The sequence below is a fragment of the Lethenteron reissneri genome, chromosome 15 (assembly GCF_015708825.2).
Source record: "Lethenteron reissneri isolate LAM-NWPU_2019-01 chromosome 15, ASM1570882v1, whole genome shotgun sequence".
Lineage (NCBI taxonomy): Eukaryota > Metazoa > Chordata > Hyperoartia > Petromyzontiformes > Petromyzontidae > Lethenteron > Lethenteron reissneri.
In genome coordinates, this window is record NC_083793.1 from 11577186 (window position 1) to 11596667 (window position 19482).

Sequence of the window (19482 nt, forward strand, 5' to 3'; positions counted from 1 at the left end):
TAAACCCACTGCTAAATGAGGGCCTGCGCACGCTGTGCGGGTCGTGCGGGTTACTTGATTGTGCTTCACCACGCTGGCCAGTGGGGTGACGGTGAAGGGCAGTGAGGGTAGACATGGGAGCATATAAGTATCGTTCAATAATTGGCTTTGCTGCAATTTTCTCTGCTGTGTGTATGTTGAACTTCTTTCGCACCTTACGTAGCGTAGTCGGGCACTCAAAGCCTACTACACACGTCACAAACGACGAGCGCCCATCCAAGCACTATGGGGCCGTCCATAAATGAGGTCACGCGATTTTGGACGATTTTTTACCCCCCGCCCTCGTCACACGGCGTCACAAAAAGTCAGACCCCCCCCCTCAAATATGACGTCACAAAGCTCTGCCCCCCCACCCCAAATAAAACATGTTTCAAATCGCGTTAAACTATTGTCATTGTAGTGCGTAATTAATGTGGCGCTGCACTCTGATGTTGTAGGAGAAAACATTTATCAAAAAGTATATTTAATTAAGTAGAACGTGTTTGTCTGTATTTATTTAAAGTTGCGCATTTTTACGTGAGGTCACATTTCTCCCCCCCCCCCTCGTCACACATCGTCACAAATGTCTGAAACCCCCCCCCACCCCCTGTAGGTGCGTGACGTCATTTATGGACGTGCCCTATCCAGACTCGACGCTGCTTAGCTTCCAAAATGTGACGAAATGAGAGACATTGGAGGCGACTTGGTCGTAAAGGTTACGACACCAATTCAGAAACAAATGAAGCAAAGTCTCTTTCTTACAAAAGTTTACATGACGTAAGACGCTCCAGGTCCATGCGCAACGCGCCAATGAGTCACGAAGTAAGAAGTTTGCATTGACACGCCACGAATTTTCTTCGAAGGGATTTTGAAACCTGTTTACAGAGGGAAATGCCCCATCTGTGCTATGTCCTACTTCCTTATTAAAACCTTGGCAGTCAAAATTTTTTTACGAGCGTTGCAGAACTACCGGTTGCTCATCCGCTCCACCCTAATTCTTGCATCAAACATTCCTGCATTGCTTCATGCACAGGTCACATGCCACGTAACAGGATTGTAAAGCGGGTAAGCAAAACAGCTTTCAAATGAAAATGAAACGATGATTAAGAGCAACGTTCAACTTGTAATGCACCACCGCAAAGTATTCATTAATTCTCTTTGGTTCTTTCGGTAAAGTCACGTAGGTATAAAATAAAATAAATTAAATCACGACGTTTCGGGCGCAACACAGGCGTCCGTCATCAGGTGGGACAGCCACAGCAAGAAACAATTGCTGAAGTGGGCAAAAGGGATGCTTATTTTATACCTACGTGACTTTACCGAAAGAACCAAAGAGTATGGATCCCTGCAGTCACGAAAACTTCAAATCAAGATTACACTGGTCAATGCACTTTTTCTGGCATAAGGTATTCCAACGGTGTTAAGGTAATTTTGGGGTGCTGATTCCAAATCTGGCATCAGTTTTTGTCTATCACATCAGGTTTCTGAGATATCAAATATTCCATTTTCAATAAAAACTGCAGAAGAAAAATATTAAATAAATGTGGATATCTACATAAAATGATATTATAAACACACTATCCTAAAAATACAGCACCATATTTTAACACTAAAGCAGTCACTGACTCGCAACCATAAGTGACAAAGTTAATTTCGGGTAAAATCAATGAAAATGGGGTATGCCGATAGCATAAAATGAGATGTGATAGAGCAAATCTGAGATCAGATTTGGAATCAGCACCCTGAAATTAGTCTAAAACAGCTGCAAAAGTCCAGGCCAGAAAAAAAGTTTTTTTTATTGACCAGTGTTATTCATGCATTCTCGAAGAGAGACACTCAAACACGCGAGGAACCACGGACAAGTGGGAAGGCATACATAATACAGGTTTGTTTTGGGGGTTTAATCGCGTAAATATATAAATGTGTCGTTAAAACCCGCCAACCACCCGAAACACAGCCAACTAGTAAGGGTTGTCACGTAAACAGAACATGCCAATTCGTCACGAGTACAGCACACCGGTGTGTTGGAGAGCCAAACCACAACATAGGCAGTAGCAGCCAGGCAGTGAGCAGGCGCCAACATTTGCCCAAGCTCTGCGGTCCTCTACATATCAATGTGCTATCGGCCAACTAACGAGTGCTTCCACGTGGCAAGAAACCGGAGCACCTGGAGAAAACCCACGCGTACCATACGGACGGAAAAGGTGGAGTCGACATTTCGCTGTACCGCCCTCTGCCGGCAAGTCAGGGTATGGTGACACCGACGGGAATGGAGGGAGTTGCACAATATTTGTGTGAAGTATGGACAATGATGAACCTCCCTTGCAGCGTACCAACCCTCACCTCCACCGTATTGATTTACAGGCGTGGCGCCACCACTGCCTGGCAAAATAAGCCACTGACAATACATTGCATTCAGCATTTCATTCTGAAAAGTACTTTAGGTGTTAGCCTGACGTCAGTATCCTGTCTAACAATGACTTGCTAAGCATTGCGTTTCGGCCCTTGAGTGTAACCTTTCACAAGCTAAAAATACACACTCCACTTCTGAAACCTTAAAAAAACTGGTAGAGCTACGCATGTACACACGGGGTAGTGGGGAGTGCACATTGTTATAAACCCAGTGACCTGAGTTTGAATCCTGGCCATGGCTAAGATTAGTGGATGGTGATATTTCACCCAGTCCTGGGTGATGCCAAGGTTTGCTTAGTCTTCAATGAGTGCAGTGTAAACAACACTGGGGAGACAAAGGCGATCGGGCGGGGTGCTGGAAACACAACACACTCGTGTGCCGTGCCGACCTTCACAGGTGCTCGCTAACAGCACTTGCCACAGCAGTCAGTATGGCTAATGTTTGTCTTATTTGACGTGCAGTATAATTACGTGGATGTTTGGGATTTACAATTGCATGCTGTGCAAACAGCACATGTGTCGCTTACTGGGAAATTATAAACATCCTTCACAAACATAAACACACTACAATTATTGCTAAGGAATCTGTCAGTTGAAATGTTGGCTTTTTTTCCTCGGTTAACAATAATGATTTACAGGACTTGGCTGTAAATGCCTCACCATGCGATGATGGTATTTAGATGTTGTTTGATCATAACTACACCAGGGTGGTCAATGCAGGTTAGTGAACGGGGGGGGGGGGGGGGGAGCAAAACTGGTTTAGATATCAATCGCGAACTTAGGTCGTTGTGTTCAAAGACAATCCGATTACTTCTGCGCCACCACTCCCTCCTTCGCATTCTTCTTTAAGCAAAAAGTGATTTCGAATTTCTGCACAAATTCACATTTATTCCAGCACAAGAACCACAGCAACTATCCTGTACCGAGTATTCCGTGACGACGAAATACTGGACTGCAAAATATAACCTCCGTGCATGTATTGCTTATCTTGCTTGCAAAATATGTTTGTATACATATATTTACCTCTTTCATATATTCTTTGCACAACCGCCAACATATTTACACATTCCATACTTTGTTTTAGCGGGTAAAATATGATAACGAATCATAAAATAAAACCCGCTTTAAAAGAATTCGCAAGCCTGCGATAAGTTGCACTTTAGCATTATTGGCTGTCCTTTTTGCGAACAAAACAGTGACAAACATTGCACGCATCCTTGGCGTACTGCGATTAGCAGTGTGAAGGTCCTGTATGTCAGTCACCTTGACTTGGCAGAGGGCTTTATCAGGCATGGCAGGATCGCGAGACACAAGACCTTGAATCAAGGACAAGTCGAGTGCTATCCACGATGCCATTGGGCTCACGACACCACGAAGGTCTGTATATGTCTATACTGTTATCAGGAGACATTTTCGTTTTTTAAAACTTTCTTTACCTGCGGAAAAGTTGTTGTTCGTGCACATACATGCTTCCCCATTGCGTTTCAGGCAGCCCTGAAAAAAAATATATCTGGAAAAATATCAGTGGCGCTGGAATGTTAACAAAAGAAAATGATCAATCTTGACTTCAAGCTTTTGTGACCGCAGGCATTCATACTCTTTGGGTCTTTCGGTAAAGTCACGTAGACAGAAAAATAATAAAATAATAATAAAAATCACGACGTTACGATCGCAACACAAGCAATCGTCTTCAGGTGAAACAAAACCTGCCTCAGCAGTCCTGAAGACGATTGCTGGTGTTGCGATCGAAACGTCGTGATTTTTTATTATTATTTTTCTATCTACGTGACTTTACCGAAAGACCCAAAGAGTATGAAAATGATAAACATTAAAGTTCCACTATCTGGCATGATGTTGCCCTTCAAGATCAATAACCAGAACTAGAGAGCGGTGGCTTAAAACGAGGCACTTCCATGTGCGTGTACGGCTTCCTCAAAACTGACCCTCGGTGGCTAACAGCCATGCATTTCCATTGCAGCTTTTACTTCATCTCGGTCTGCCCATGGACTCCATCCCATAGTATCTAGGTCAGTTTGTGCACTGCGTGAAGAAACCGAAGATCCGAGTTCAATTCCCGGTAGCGGTCAATATCTGCACGTTACCTTGGTCACCTCCCTAATCACTCACACCCACTGACCAGAATGGTGAAGTATGGTAAAATGTGCCCCAATAATCAACACGGCGTGGGAAGGCCCTCGTTCGACATGGTGTGGGGTTTGCCTTCGTCCAGTAGTGGATTTATAAAGAGCTGAAAGTTATTATTCCTTCATATTGCAACGTGTCAGAGTCAGCCGTGAGAGACAATAAAACGTAGTTAATTACCAGTAGGCTGGTGCAACTCAAATGTCATGATTTGTGGTCACTAATCAAGAATAAAATCCTTTATCATTTGTATGGTCTCATTTTGCATGTTATTTTGTTCTGTCTCGCTGGCTACGTTACCCTAAACGTACATTTGCAAATGTCAATAGTAAAGAATCGATTATGTATGTTGAACTTCTTTCGCACCGTACGTAGCCAACCATGCTAATCGGAAGTGTGATAATACACAAGAGTTGCTGTATTGTGAGTGCAAAACATCAATTTAATCCATAAGTCAATGAATCGTCACAGGAATAACTATCCTCACGTTATACTCTGGTTAGTCGTTGTTGCGCGTTTAGTGCATTGCGCGATGGAGTATGAACTTGGCGAACCGCGCTTGATCACCAGTCACGGCTAACACCGTTGATGTGCGGTATCTGAACTTGTTCTGCCACTACCCTTCATCAGCCCACACTGACCGGCAAGAGTGAGGAATGGTTAAACAACCACCCTATGACCAAAGGGCTTGGAGAGGATTTCATCGAGCAGTGGTTTGACGAGGCACTTAGTTGTTAGTATTATGTAACATCTGCTCTAAAGACGCAAATGAGTATACGTTGTAAGCTAGCGCATGTATACCACAGTATACAAGAATAGTAAGTACGGGCAGTCCCTGACTTACGAACGAGTTCCGTTCCTTCGATACGTTCCTAAGTCAAATGGTTCCTAAGTGGAAACACAATGTGTTACGGTTCAACAAAAAATGGAAGCAATGTTAAACTCATAATTAATGTTGTTCATTTGCAGAACCAAATAGTTCAGCGGTTCGGTTCATAAGTGCGAGTTCACGTTCGCAAGTCGAATGGTTAAATATATTTTATGGAAGCTCATTTCTAAGTGCGGATGTTCATAGGACGGGCGTTTGTAAGTTAGGGACTGCCTGTATAGTATGATGATTTGTGGTTGATATAGCGTCTTACTATCCGCCAGAGCGTCAGAGTGCTTTACATTCACATCCCATCTCAACATTTGAAAAGGGAACCCCCCCCCCAAGTTGTCAGCTGTCCCTGTGCAGCACTGGGAGGGCAGTACCTGGCCTACCAGTATTGGTGGGGGTGGGGTGATTGCTATGTATTATCCCAACGGGGCAGTTTGTGATGGAATTTTTGAGTTTGACCCTGATGCCGGCACACAGAGGCCTACGCTTGTGAATTACGGCATTGAAATGACAGGGGGGAGGGGGGCAAACTGTTTACAGCCTTGACAAGTTTGGCTTGGCTTGGTGTGGTGCCTTGAATTAATTGCAACTGAAGACCGCAGCCTTTGTTTAGGCTTAAGGGCTAACCGGATTTACATTTTTAATTCGACGGAGAGATTATTACACCGAGAAAACACAAAGACACCTTCTTTCAAGATTTGTTCATTTAAGCCCAGTTCCAGGAGCCTGGGAAACAACTTTTTGTTTACAATAATAACCATTTACAATACAATTTGTTTACAACAGAGTCTAAATGTGACCGTGTCTAAAGACACTGTAGAGAAACCGTGAGCAAACTTGATTTTTGATAAAGGCAGTCATAGGCAGTGGGAAAAATGAGGGTCTTGAACCTGGACTTGGAGCACGGGGCAGGAAGTCGGCAGCACGGGTGACTTGAGAAATGGCGTTCCAGGTTTTAATCAGGCGTTACTTTTATTTAGCGACGTCACAAATTGATTTCAGATGCAATAAAGTTTCAGAATTCGTCTTACTATCCGCCGGAGATTAGCATCGTGACAATAACTCACCGTCTTTGTACCCACTGTTTATGCAGCCCCTTTTAACGTTACCTAAAAGTTACAACACGGTGAGCTCACGCTCTTTTAGTTCACATGACATTGGTGTCATCAGATTTTTTTACGAGCGTCATTAATTATAACGACCAATGGACATTAATAACAGCAACTGATAGAATAACCCAGATAAATACGAAGAAAACAAAAGTCACACAAGTTCACTCAACAATTTAAGATATTTCAGAGGTGGAAGGAGGAATTTCCCAAGGGGAGGGGAGTGGTCCCAACATTTTGACATCGTGCCTACCATAAATAAAAACCACAATGAATATATTTTCTCTGGTACATACGGTAACCGAGATTATTTTCAGGAACATAACCCTCAGGGTTTCAAAGGAGGCTGTCACCCCGTGTCTGCCAATGTTGGAGGGACCCAACTGGCATAAACGAAAGGGCTTCGCCGTGGCGATACTACCCGTCCCCCGGCCCCCCCCAGACGAGCTACTACTGCTCAGCAAGCAGCTCCCCTCTCTCCTCGCCCCGTGTTTCCCCGTCATTCGCCAGGAGGGCGGTTTTCTTCTCCAGCAGGGCTCGGTGGCGCACCCGCCGCTCCTCCACGCGCGCCTGCAGCGTGGCCACCTCGCCCGCCAGCAACACTGCTGTGTGTCCGCACAAAGACAAAGATGCCCCGTGAAGCCTTAACAAACTGTTTGGGCAAGTGCTGATAGCGAGCATCTATGAAGGTCGGCACGGCACATGAGGGGGTGGGTGGCCAGCACCCCGCTCGGCTGCCTTTGTCAGTGGCAATGTTTTAGACACCGCACCAGGTACTCATTTGAGGTTGAGTTGGCCATGAGCGGAAATCGAACTCGGGTCATCGGGTTCATAGTGCAGCGCGCTAACCGCTACACTTCCGCACAACACACACCCGCACGCAAACACAGTGTAACGCACAGCACACACAAGACTCGTCATCAGACAATCCATCAGCCGCTGGATGAAGGCCTCCCCTAAGCTGTCGCCATCTCTCAGAGTCCCAAGATCCAGCATCGGATTTCTCCAGAATAAATACTAAAGATGATTCTGAGTGTGAGCAGCTGCATGGAACTCACCATGAGAAACGATGAACATCAGCAAAGATGGAAATCATCGGTCATGGACAACAACTCTCACTTAAGAGGATGAGGCTAGACCATACATTTGCGATACATCACTGCTGAATGAATCTGCTGCCGTACCTTCTCGGAAGCTCCCCTGGGCTTGCCGTAGGTTCTGTGGCACCAGGATGCCGAACCAGCGCAGTGGGTCGCTGCTCTCCAAACCCGCCTGCTTGTCTTCGCTGGGGCATTTGTCGCGAATTGATGGCTCCTCTTTGACACCGTTGCTGGGCGGTGCCTTCCTTCTACGCAGTTCTAAACAATGAGACAGACACACCTCGACTTCAATAGACATGGCCGCTGAAGAGTGGTGGTGTTGGTGTTAATCGTGGTGCTGATGCTGGCAGTGGTGGTGCCGTTTCTGGCGGTGCTTGTGTTAGTGATGCTATTAATGGCGGTGCTCGTGGTGGTGGTAGTGGAGGTGTTATTAATGGTGGTGGTAATGGTGGTGGTAATGGTGGTGTGGGTTTTAACGGTGGTGCTGGTGGCCTGGCACAAGCGTTGTGGTGACGTCACCGCCACTTAGTGGCGAATGGCGGTTGTTGTTGCTGGTGGCAATGCTGCTGGTGCTGCTGGTGCTGCTGTTGGTGGTGATGCTCGTGGCAGCGGTATTCATGGTGGTGGTGTTGGTGTTAACGGTGGTGGTGTTGGTGTTAACGGTGGTGCTGATGCTGGTACAGTAGGGGGCAAAGGTGGTGCATCGGCCAGACATCTGAGTCAGTCAACCCGTGGCACCCGAGTCTGTCCCGTGGCCTCCTGCCAGCGGGCGTTCGACACTTCACGTGGCCTGAACGTGCACATGGCCAGGCACAAGCGCCGTGGTGACGTCACCGCCACTTAGCGGCGAATGGCGGTTGTTGTTGTTGATGGTGCCAATGCTAGTGCTGGTGGTGGTGTTCATGGTGGTGGTGTTCATGGTGGTGGTGCTGGTGGGCAGGCGTCTACCAGGGCTCTCAGCTGCTCCAAGCTCCTCCACTTGTTGCTGCTGGTGCTCACTTGGCGCTGTCGTCTGGGCCCTCGTGAGCTCCGCGAGGAACTGAAATCCGTCTCCTTCTGTCTCACTACGCCGAGACAACGAGCGCCCGCACAGTATGTACAGGGTGGCCCAAAAGTCAGGACACACAGGGTTGATAATTGGTTCTTTACCCTTCTATCTGGCAACAAAACTGACACCTTTTTACAAGGAGTCATGTTTGCATAGACCGCAATACCTGCAGTCATAATGCAAACAAAAGAACATAACTCTGATAATGTGCACTGTCCTTGAAGTTGATTGGTCCACACCCGAGACAGCTTTCCTTAGAGCCTAAAGGCGTCATCTGGTCCAACCCATATGAGACTAGGCTCTAAGGAAAGCTGTCTCGGGTGTGGACCAATCAACTTCAAGGACAGTGCACATTATCAGAGTTATGTTCTTTTGTTTGTATTATGACTGCAGGTATTGCGGTCTATGCAAACATGACTCCTTGTAAAAAGGTGTCAGTTTTGTTGCCAGATAGAAGGGTAAAGAACCAATTATCATATTTTTACTGGCAAATGAGGTTCCCATAGTGTACACACAGGGTTATTGTATTTATTGGAACACATTCCATTGGGTTATTTGTTTTATTTTCACAAATGTTCAAACGGACTTCCGTTAACATTAATACTCTTTTGAAATGAATTGAGGACTTTTTTTTTAAAGATTACACGGTGTAATCTTTGAACATCCATCGATTATGTTTTGGCTCAATTCATTCAGGGTTCTTGGTGGAGTTTTGTAAACGAAAGTTTTGAGGTGATCCCACAGGAAGAAGACATTTAGAATTTAATAATGAGGATACAATATAAACTTAAAGAACAAATCATGAAAATGTTTTAATTCCAGTATTAAAAGAAATGAATTTGTCTGACATTTAGGCCCCCCTGTATAGCCTTTTAAAGACTGTTGAGGCAAGTGCTGCTTGCGAGCATCTATTAAGGCGAGCACGCCACACGCCGGGGTGGCGTGTGTTGCAGCCAGTGCCATGGTCGGCTGCCTTTGTTCTGTACTCGCCAGACCTTCACCAACCCGCACTGACCAGCGTGGTGAAGTATGGTCATATAACCCCTATGACACGCATGGCATGGGAAGGCTCTCACCCAGAACGGAATTGACAACAGGGCTGTAGACATGTATACATATATACAGTATGTACAACATATATACAGTATGTATATATGTATACTTCAAATCTAGATTATACAGTTTGTGATTATGTGATCAGCTGATGCTAAAACAGTGGGCCAGATACCAGTCTGCGATTCAGATTTCAAGATAAATTATTCCATGTCTCATACTCTTAGGTTTTTTCCACTTGATACAGTAAATTTAGCTGTGACGGTCCCACCTGAAGCCGGAGACTTGTGTTGCCTCCGAAACGTCGTGATTTAATTGATTTATTTTCATTTATTATTATTATTTTTTACCTATTGACTTTACCGAAAAAACCTCAGAGTATAAATCCTTGCAGTCACGAAAGCTTCAAATCTAGAATTATTCCACGTCTCCATTATGGACATTGGTACAAATCACCAAGGAAATGGTGTGTCCGTTTTGTCAAGATGGCAACCGTTTAGTGTGCACTCGCAATTACATGCGTAGAGGTCCTCATGCAGCAGTGGATTGACAATCATGCTGTACATGTCCATGTACACCACATACAGTAACACGAACAATGCAATGTCATTGTATTGCCTGCAACTGTTGTACCCGATTAAATAATGACACTAAAGAATAGGAGCCAACCCATTGATTCTGAAAAGCTGACAAACTGGATCTCCAGAAATAACCACAAAGCCTCTTTGTACTGTACCTAAAAAGACTTTGGGTACAGAGTACAAATACACACAGATCCATGTGTGACTAGAAGAGACACGCAAAGATGTGCCCCATGGAATACACCAATATTTATTTCACACGAAGCAATGTTGTGTACAGCCCTTTTGTCTATCCGCTGCTGGATGACAACCTCCACAATGCCAAACGGGTCGTGCGGGAGTTATTGAATTGGACTTCATCATGCTGGTGAGTGCTGGATTGGTGAAGATGGTGAGCATAGATGTTGGAACGTAGTGCAGTACAACAACAAATTTTGTTGAAACGCCCCTCTGCTGACAACCTAGCCTCGTAGCAGCCTACCACCACCTGTTTTACGCATGGCGATTGCCCATAGAATCCCTATCCTGGCTCAACCTTTGATTAAACCTGTCACCAATAAGGTCACAACAAACCGCCCCCCCCCCCCCCCCCCCAGTTTAGAAAAAAAATATTTGGCTTCTGCAGGTGTATTTAAAACAGAAATGAACGTGCAAAGTAACAAAAAAAATGTTAGGGGTAAATTAATTTGGGGTCACAATACATGTGGACCACACTGTAGATCAGCTCTCTTGTATTCACTCCTGCTGGACGTTCGCTAAACATGAAGGGCTGCACCGCTCGGAGAGAGAATGGAATATTTGCTTTGTCTCATGACGTGACCCCGATATCACAATTGGGATACAACTGAGGAAAAAGACAGAAAAAAAAGACAAACAGACCACCGGTCAGGCAATGTTTGTTTTCAGAGCAGTTGCTTTCAGGGGTATCATTAGGACAGGGGAAGGGCAGTTAGTGGCCAATCCCTCCAAACAATGGGTGACTGCTGCCAGGAAACAGGATAAGTCGGTTTAAATTAAGACTGGTCTTTAGCAATCCCATGGCAATTTTCCTGATACAATCCGATGCCTGGCGACACACATCCGACAGAACCCAAACACGCACGTCCTTGGAATTACAAAGCACACATAAAGTTTAAAGAAATGTTTTCAGTGCTTCATTGTAAGGAAACATGGGAATGGAAATAACGTCAAACTGCTCCAAACGGCTCAATCAAAATCAGTCTCCCATTATGATTCTTATGCTGGTCTCCAGGCAAAACTTGTCTTAACGTCTTTCTCTCTTTTCCCAATGTTATCCAGACTGTGCAATCGACATCACATTACGAGAAAAAAAAACAAATTAATTACCATCTTAAGCAGAGCAGCGTAATGAAGGCCAGACGAACTCATAAGCCATTAAAGCCTCAGATCCTAATATTTTCAGGCCCTCTTTTAAGGCCTCCATTCTATATTGAAGTAATAGCTGAGCGGCGGTAGCTGAATTACGATGACATCATTCATGACTTCACCACAACTGATGCTAGGAAAACACGTTTTGTTTGTGTGAAGCAATTAGTGTAGTGAGTGATTTATGTTTGATGAATTTACCTAGCCAATTGTAATATGTACCCTCCTCTTAGCCTTAGGCCCCTCAAAACCTCCGGCTCCGCGTGCAACCCTTTGTGTAAGAGATCATCGAATGGAAACGAATATCACACAGCAACTTTGGAGATTCTACCAAGCGACCTCTGATCCACATAGTAGGGGACAGCACTTTCGCCGCCCACTCTGCCATCAAGAGTAATGTTGTTCGTCACATGACAATCAAACGGAGATATTTTTTTAAATATTCCAAGCGGTGAAATTCAGCCAAATTTAGTGTCAAACCAAACCTAATGCTGTGATTGTTTTGTGCAGACACCATCAACTCTCTACATATGAAATTGTAGTTGTATCACAACTCGGCCTAAGCGAGTTTATTAGTCTCTATGTGAGTCTATAGGCCTCTATGTCTATCTGTAAAAGTCTATGGGTTCCGTTGTAAGTCTCATCGGCTTTCTGTGTAAATGAACAGTTAATAGGTGAGTTGAACACGTAGGCTTTCGTGACCAATATCATCCATAAGAGATGTTTTGGGTTAGATCGCATAGATATATAAATGTGCAAAACTAGCTACTACTGTATTCTTGGTTCTTTCGGTAAAGTCACGTAGAAGGGAAATAATAAAATAATACAAACATAAAACAATAAAAAATTTTCACGACGTTTCGACTGCAACACAATCAATCATCATCAGGTGTGAAATCCACAGCAAGAAAATTAGAGAATTTTAATTGTTTTATGTTTGTATTATTTTATTATTTCCCTTCAACGTGACTTTACCGAAAGAACAAAAAATATGAATCCCTGCAGTCACGAAAGCTTTAAATCAAAATTTAACTACTACTGGCCAAGACTAATTAGATAATCTATCGAAATTAAAAGAAATAAAAATAACTTGAACCGTTCGGATAGCTGCGTGGAAGGGAATAATAAAATAATACATTATTTAAATGCATGCCTACAAAGGGCAGCGCACTTCAATAGGGATTACCGTTGGTACGGCTATTTTAATACACATGTAGTAAATTGAGTCACTATGGCGTTCAGCGCCAGCTACTGTCACAAGAGTGGAACTGTGGGTCTTGAGCCATCTCTGGCACCAGAGTAGCTATGGCATAGGAGTGGGCCATAGGGGGCATGGTTCTGGTGACAGTCAGAGGGAGGGAAAGTGAGGACGTGACAGTCTGGGTGAACCCGAGAGAGCACGTGACCGGGACAGGGTAGCGAGGGGGCCCAAAGGGTGGCTTGAGGGACACGTTATGAGTGGCCGAGAACCTTCTGGTGAGATCCAGAAGGGGGCGTGGCCGAGGGCGGTGCCAGGCCACGCTCGGCAGCATAAAGCCGAGGTCCCGAGAGCAATCGCTGCCGTCTGTTGGAATGGAACCCGTCGGTGCTACGTCTCTTCGAGCTTCGGTCCTCGGTCTTTATGCTCGGCATCGTGGGTCAGGCAATGTGTTACTGACTGACCCGGTAATGTAGTTACCCCGTTGTGGTGGAGTTAAACAGTGTACCTTTATGTAGTTACCCTGTTGGGGTGTGAGAATCAATGTGTTGCCTCTAAGTTTAAGTGTGTGCCTCTGTAGAACCCACTACACACACAATAGACAGGAAGGACAAGTTCAAAGGGCTCGCATAATGCATAATGTACGTTGCCTCAGTAATCCCCCCCCCCCACGTGGCGCAAAAGCGCAGAAGCGTGATCACCACATCTATGCCTCTACAAGAGGAACGAAACAGGTGGACTTCTGCACAAATCTGGCTGTCGCCTGATGAAGCTGGTTTTAATTACTGGCGAAACATCGTTCTCAGATTTTAAATGTTGTGGCTTGGCTCTCCAACACACCGGTGTGCTGTACTAGTGACGAATTGGCACGTTCTGTTTGCATGACAACCCTTACTAGTTGGCTGTGTCAGGTGGTGGCGGGTTTCAATGACACAATTATATATTTACGCGATGTAACCCAAAAAAAACCTCAATAGGTCACGACCATTAACTCAACACTTGAGAACCCAGTTTCACCACGGATGGCTGAAACCAGGGATTAATCCCAGGATCTCGGTGGTACCAGCTCAGTGCTCTGACCTCTGGGCCAGCTGGTCACCTCGGGCTGGGGTCCAGGAGCACAACCCTAAATAGATTATGCTAATAACAACAGGCCCACCCATAATTACATTTGCCAGCAACATTCGATCATTTTTCTTTTAATCCAAATTAGTTTTAGTTATGCTTTTGATTAGTGAAGGGGTTATCTGTTACTCCGTATATACTAAGAGGTCATATTTGTATGCCAAACTCAAAACGGTTCATCTTAAAACATTTAAAAATTGTATTCATATCAGGCCTCATGCTGTAAAGTACAGTTTCCAGTGCTTATTATCCACTTAAACTCTCTGGCCAATCGATCCGCTATGAAAGAGCCATTGCCCAAAAACATTTCTGATTATATATTTTACCTTTCAAGGTTACACATGGTGTTGTTGAAACTAAAAACTAAACTAAACCATTTTTATTATGAAGCCCCACTGAGCTATATAGCTCTTTTTAAGAAGCGATCAGGCCACAAATGATAGCTCAACAAAGTGGTTTATCACGTGGAAATATATAGCAGCCAATAACTCTAAACGTGTGTATGGACGTGTGGAGTTTTTATTTATTTCATTTGTGCTTGTGCAGCACTACGAATGCAGCAGCATACACCAAACAATTTGTTTAATTAAAAAAAAAGTCTGGGGAGTTACTCGCTTGTGAGCTGACCTTGTGTGAACATGGGCTTGGGGCGTGATGTGATGCGGGTACTGCAGAGTCGAGACGGCTCGGCTGCCCATGGAGTAGCGAGCCTTGGAGAGAGACAGCCAACCCTGACGGGGGCGACAAAGGGTGGCACTCACAGTTGACACCATTGGCACAACTAAACAAGCACAACGGGAAGATTTACACTGCTGGAAAACACTCCCATGCCCACGGAGACCCTCCTTATAGCCACACACACAGCCAGTTAGGATAACGTGCTTTTGTACATGCACAGCTTTGTAAACCCACTGCTGGATGAGGGTCTCCTAAGTCCGTATGGGTTACCTGACCATACATCACCACGGTAGGCAGTGTGTGTTCATTTAGGTGGGAAGCATGGACGTTGATGCACAGGCAACAGTGGATATTGCTGTGCTGCCCCCTGCTGCCTCGGTATTACAGCGACATTAATGTCCCACGAAGTCGTGCTACCGCAAAGTTACAAAACAGAAACTTCCAGGAACATAGAAAAGCCATCCGATGTGTTTTTGGGTCGTACCGTGTGTTGTTAGCCATGCTGTCCAACTTTTCGCTCCACGTGAAGGGAGCTTATTTCGTAACTGAATGTAGCTGCTCATTTTCTCAATTATCTAGTGTTGCGAGCTGCTGTTGGTGTCTGATGTGAGCTGTCTGATGTTGTGTTTATGCAACGTATTTGTATAAAAAAAATATCATGTGCGAAGGCGTTGGAGCAAAGCCCAAAGAAAACAAGATCCGATCTGGGCACTTAAACTCGTGTGCTGCCAAAGGTGGCGTAGCAAACGAGTTGGGATCCCACAGGCTACAGAGGGGCCCAGGTGCCAGGCTACGAAGAGGCGGAGAAATTGGACAGTGGGGGCTCCCCCTCCCCCCCAGATGAATTCACTGCAAGAGGAACCATGCCAACCATGTCATCCCACTGTTGCCTGATTACACTCGGTGTAACTTCTGCGATAAAACTGATGGTGGTTGCACACACAACGAATTTCAAGATATAGTAGAGTAGGATCTTGTGTCAGAGGGTATGCCAAGCGACTACGTGACAATAAACCACTGGCAAAGTTAGCAATGCTGGATATGCATGCCTTAGGAATGCAGTATCAAATTAAATGTTAAGGTGTGCTTACAACTGCCATATGTGGCACCGTTCGCAGTGGGAGCGATATCAATGCATCAACGATGATGAAAACATGTTATCTCTAGATTTAAAGCTTTCGTGACTGCAGGAATTCATATTCTTGGTTCTTTCGGTAAAGTCACGTAGAAGGGAAATAATAAAAGGAAATTTGAAAAAAATGTGAATTTTTTTTCTTTCTGTGGATTTCACACCTGATGATGATTGCTTGTGTTGCAGTCGAAACGTCGTGAGCATTTTTATTGTTTTATATCAGTATTATTTTATTATTTACATTCTATGTGACTTTACCAAAAGAACCAAGAATATGTTATCTCTAATTAAATTGTTAGTTTTTACAAATCTTTATATTAATAAGTTAAAGCAACTGGGTGCCGGATGCCAAGCAAAAGTAACTCATCACAGTTGACTGAATGTTGGAAATTGCTAGACCTGAGGGCTGAGCCTCATGGTAGACAGGTAACTGCTTGTGCAGGAATAAGACATTGATCATCAACTCACATGTGTGAGTGAAACCAGTTCGGAATCAATCGTGTTGGCAAAAGCAGCACAAATGGTTTGAAACGGAGCTGTTAAAACAGAAGTTTGATGGATTATTCTCAAACGGCTGTCAGAAGAAAGTTGTACCCGATGCACTTAAGGGGCCGAACATAAAGCACCAGGCAGATGTTGAAGGAGGCCGGAGCAATGCAGCCTATGCCATATCCCAGCCGTTGATCTTGAATTTGGGTAAAAATTAGGCGACCGGGTGGCTAAAAGGGCAAGAGCGTTGAGCCGGCGCTGCTGAGATCCTGGGTTCAGATCCAGCCACCTGTGATTCAACGAGGTTCTCGAGTGGAGTGAGCGGACGGTCTCTGTCTGGTCACCAAAAGCCGCACACAAAACCCTCGGTGACAAGGTGGAACTTGTTTCATGTTTGTGTGAGGTGCAACATGAAGTCGTAAATGATGATGATGATGATGATTAAAGTTGTTTAGAAGCCGGACATTGTTATGGATCAGGAAGCAGCCAGAGAGCGAAGGAGCAAACGGGAGACGGTTGTGGGATAACACTCCAGGAGACGTCTCAAAGCAAGACAGCCCTTCACCAATGCTGCAATACCTTGAAAGATTACATTGGGTTTGTTAACAATTAAACCCTTCCACTATGTGAGATGAATACAACATTGAGTGCCTCGGGGAATGTCTGTGTTTATTTGCTGCTACATAATTGCATGTTTTTAAAATTATTCTTGGCACAACGCTGCTTTGACAATCCTCATGGGGATTTATAGATCTAAATGGGCTTTTAACTAAGGCTCTGTAAAACTAAACGATGACGTTGATGACGTGGTCACCTGCTGGACGAGGTCATGGAGCCGCGCCCGTGTAGAGTTCAGGTTCTCCAGGTCATCAAAAGTGGCCAGCGTCACCTCGTCCAGTGCCTCCCGCACCTCCTTCACCTCCTTATTCATGTCCTTCATCTTCCCTGGGTAAAACAAACAAAACTCCCTTGGATGACCTGGTCAGTGGAGACACATTTGCAGTGATGTACATGTGGTCGCATGGTACGGTGTCCTCAAAATACTGGGCTAATTCAGCGAGACTCAGTATATCCGTTTCCTTCACAAAACCCTGCTGCTTCCACAACGACCAAATTCAAGCGAAATTAGCCCATAATTATCCAACACTCGCAAATTCAATCCCGTTAGCAACTGAGCAGCACGTCGTCGCCTTGTTATCACTCATCTATCCCTACCGCCATGGTTATTGTTCCCGTGAACTTTACCTGATGATTCCTCCACAAATGTTGAGCATGCCGAACGACCAGGCTGCTTTGTCTCATACATTGTGTTCAACCACCACACAGCAGGTCAAAACACATTCCTGCGGAGGGAGCTGGTAGGAGCGTTGGGTTGCTCGTCAATGGCCAGGGTCAACAGCGGCGTGGTGTATTCCGCAAATATGGCCGACTGTGAGGGCGGGCACAAGCCGGCGTGAGTAGGTTAAACGTTGAGTTTTATAAGGGCACCACGGGGTGACCAGTCCCTCCCCACTCCTCAACTTTACAATCCTCCCCCACCACCCCACCCCCGGCTCTTATAACCTTGGTTGTTTCAAGGAACGAGTTAACACTCATCAGTTACAACTTTGATCGTGCTGTTTGTTGCTGACTGCTTGACCCATTTGGGAATGAATATCCCGTGCGAATAGATTGAGTGGATCCCATGTGTGATGAGTTTAAGTCGCTTGTGAAGGAATTACATAGATCCCATGGCAATGAGTACATCAATAATACGGTTAACGAACGAGCTTTATCCCATGTGAATCACTATGTCAACGATACTTAATGCAGTTAATGAACTAGACACCATGTGAAAGAATGAGCACATCGTGGAGAATGATTGCAGTAAATACTTTACGTAGAGCCCATATGAATGAGTGAACTATATCCTATATGAACGAGTGAGTCAATCAGTGAGAGTGAATGCAGTAAATGCGTTAACTGGATCCCATGTAAATTAACTATACAGTACATTAATGATAATGGATACAGTATATGAATGACACAGGTCCCACGTGAATGACACGAGTGAGAGTGAATGGGGTAAACGAATCAGCTAGGTCCAATGTAATGGGAATGAGTTAGCGTGAATGAGTGAGTGGGAATGAGTGAACCTGAATGAGTTGGGTCACCTGTGAATGAGTGATGGTGAATGAGTGATGGTGAATGAGTGATGGTGAATGAGTGATGGTGAATGAGTGATGGTGAATGAGTTGGCTCACCTGTGAATGAGTCACCTGTGAATTAGTGATGGTGAATGAGTCACCTGTGAATGAGTGATGGTGAATGAGTTGGATCACCTGTGAATGAGCTGGATCACCTGTGAATGAGTGATGGTGAATGAGTGATGGTGAATGAGCTGGATCACCTGTGAATGAGTGATGGTGAATGAGTGATGGTGAATGAGTCACCTGTGAATGAGTGATGGTGAATGAGTGATGGTGAATGAGTTGATCACCTGTGAATGAGTGATGGTGACTGAGTGATGGTGAATGAGTGATGGTGAATGAATCACCTGTGAATGAGTGATGATGAATGAGTGATGGTGAATGAGTGAGTGATGGTGAATGAGTGAGTGATGGTGAATGAGTGAGTGATGGTGAATGAGCTGGGTCACCTGTGAATGAGTGATGGTGAATGAGTGATGGTGAATGAATCACCTGTGAATGAGTGATGATGAATGAGTGATGGTGAATGAGTGAGTGATGGTGAATGAGCTGGGTCACCTGTGAATGAGTTGGCTCACCTGTGAATGAGTGATGGTGAATGAGTGACGGTGAATGAATTACCTGTGAATGAGTGATGATGAATGAGTGATGGTGAATGAATGAGTGATGGTGAATGAGTGAGTGATGGTGAATGAGTGAGTGATGGTGAATGAGCTGGGTCACCTGTGAATGAGTTGGCTCACCTGTGAATGAGTGAGTGATGGTGAATGAGCTGGGTCACCTGTGAATGAGTGAGTGATGGTGAATGAGTGAGTGATGGTGAATGAGCTGGGTCACCTGTGAATGAGTTGGCTCACCTGTGAATGAGTGATGGTGAATGAGTGACGGTGAATGAATTACCTGTGAATGAGTGATGATGATTGAGTGATGGTGAATGAGTGA

The 19482-nt window shown here is 44.9% G+C and overlaps 1 protein-coding gene across 1 annotated transcript; it reads right to left on the minus strand.

The window, feature by feature from the left end:
• Positions 1-5799: 5799 nt before the first annotated feature.
• Positions 5800-19112, minus strand: LOC133342721 (coiled-coil domain-containing protein 115-like). Its single transcript, XM_061552061.1, has 6 exons — positions 19099-19112; positions 17166-17296; positions 14680-14783; positions 8610-8725; positions 7746-7919; positions 5800-7166 (listed from the first exon to the last, which is right to left on the minus strand). Exons 2-6 carry the CDS (start codon positions 17289-17291, stop codon positions 7012-7014), a joined length of 675 nt encoding a protein of 224 aa, XP_061408045.1. The 5' UTR covers positions 17292-17296; positions 19099-19112; the 3' UTR covers positions 5800-7011.
• Positions 19113-19482: the final 370 nt, after the last annotated feature.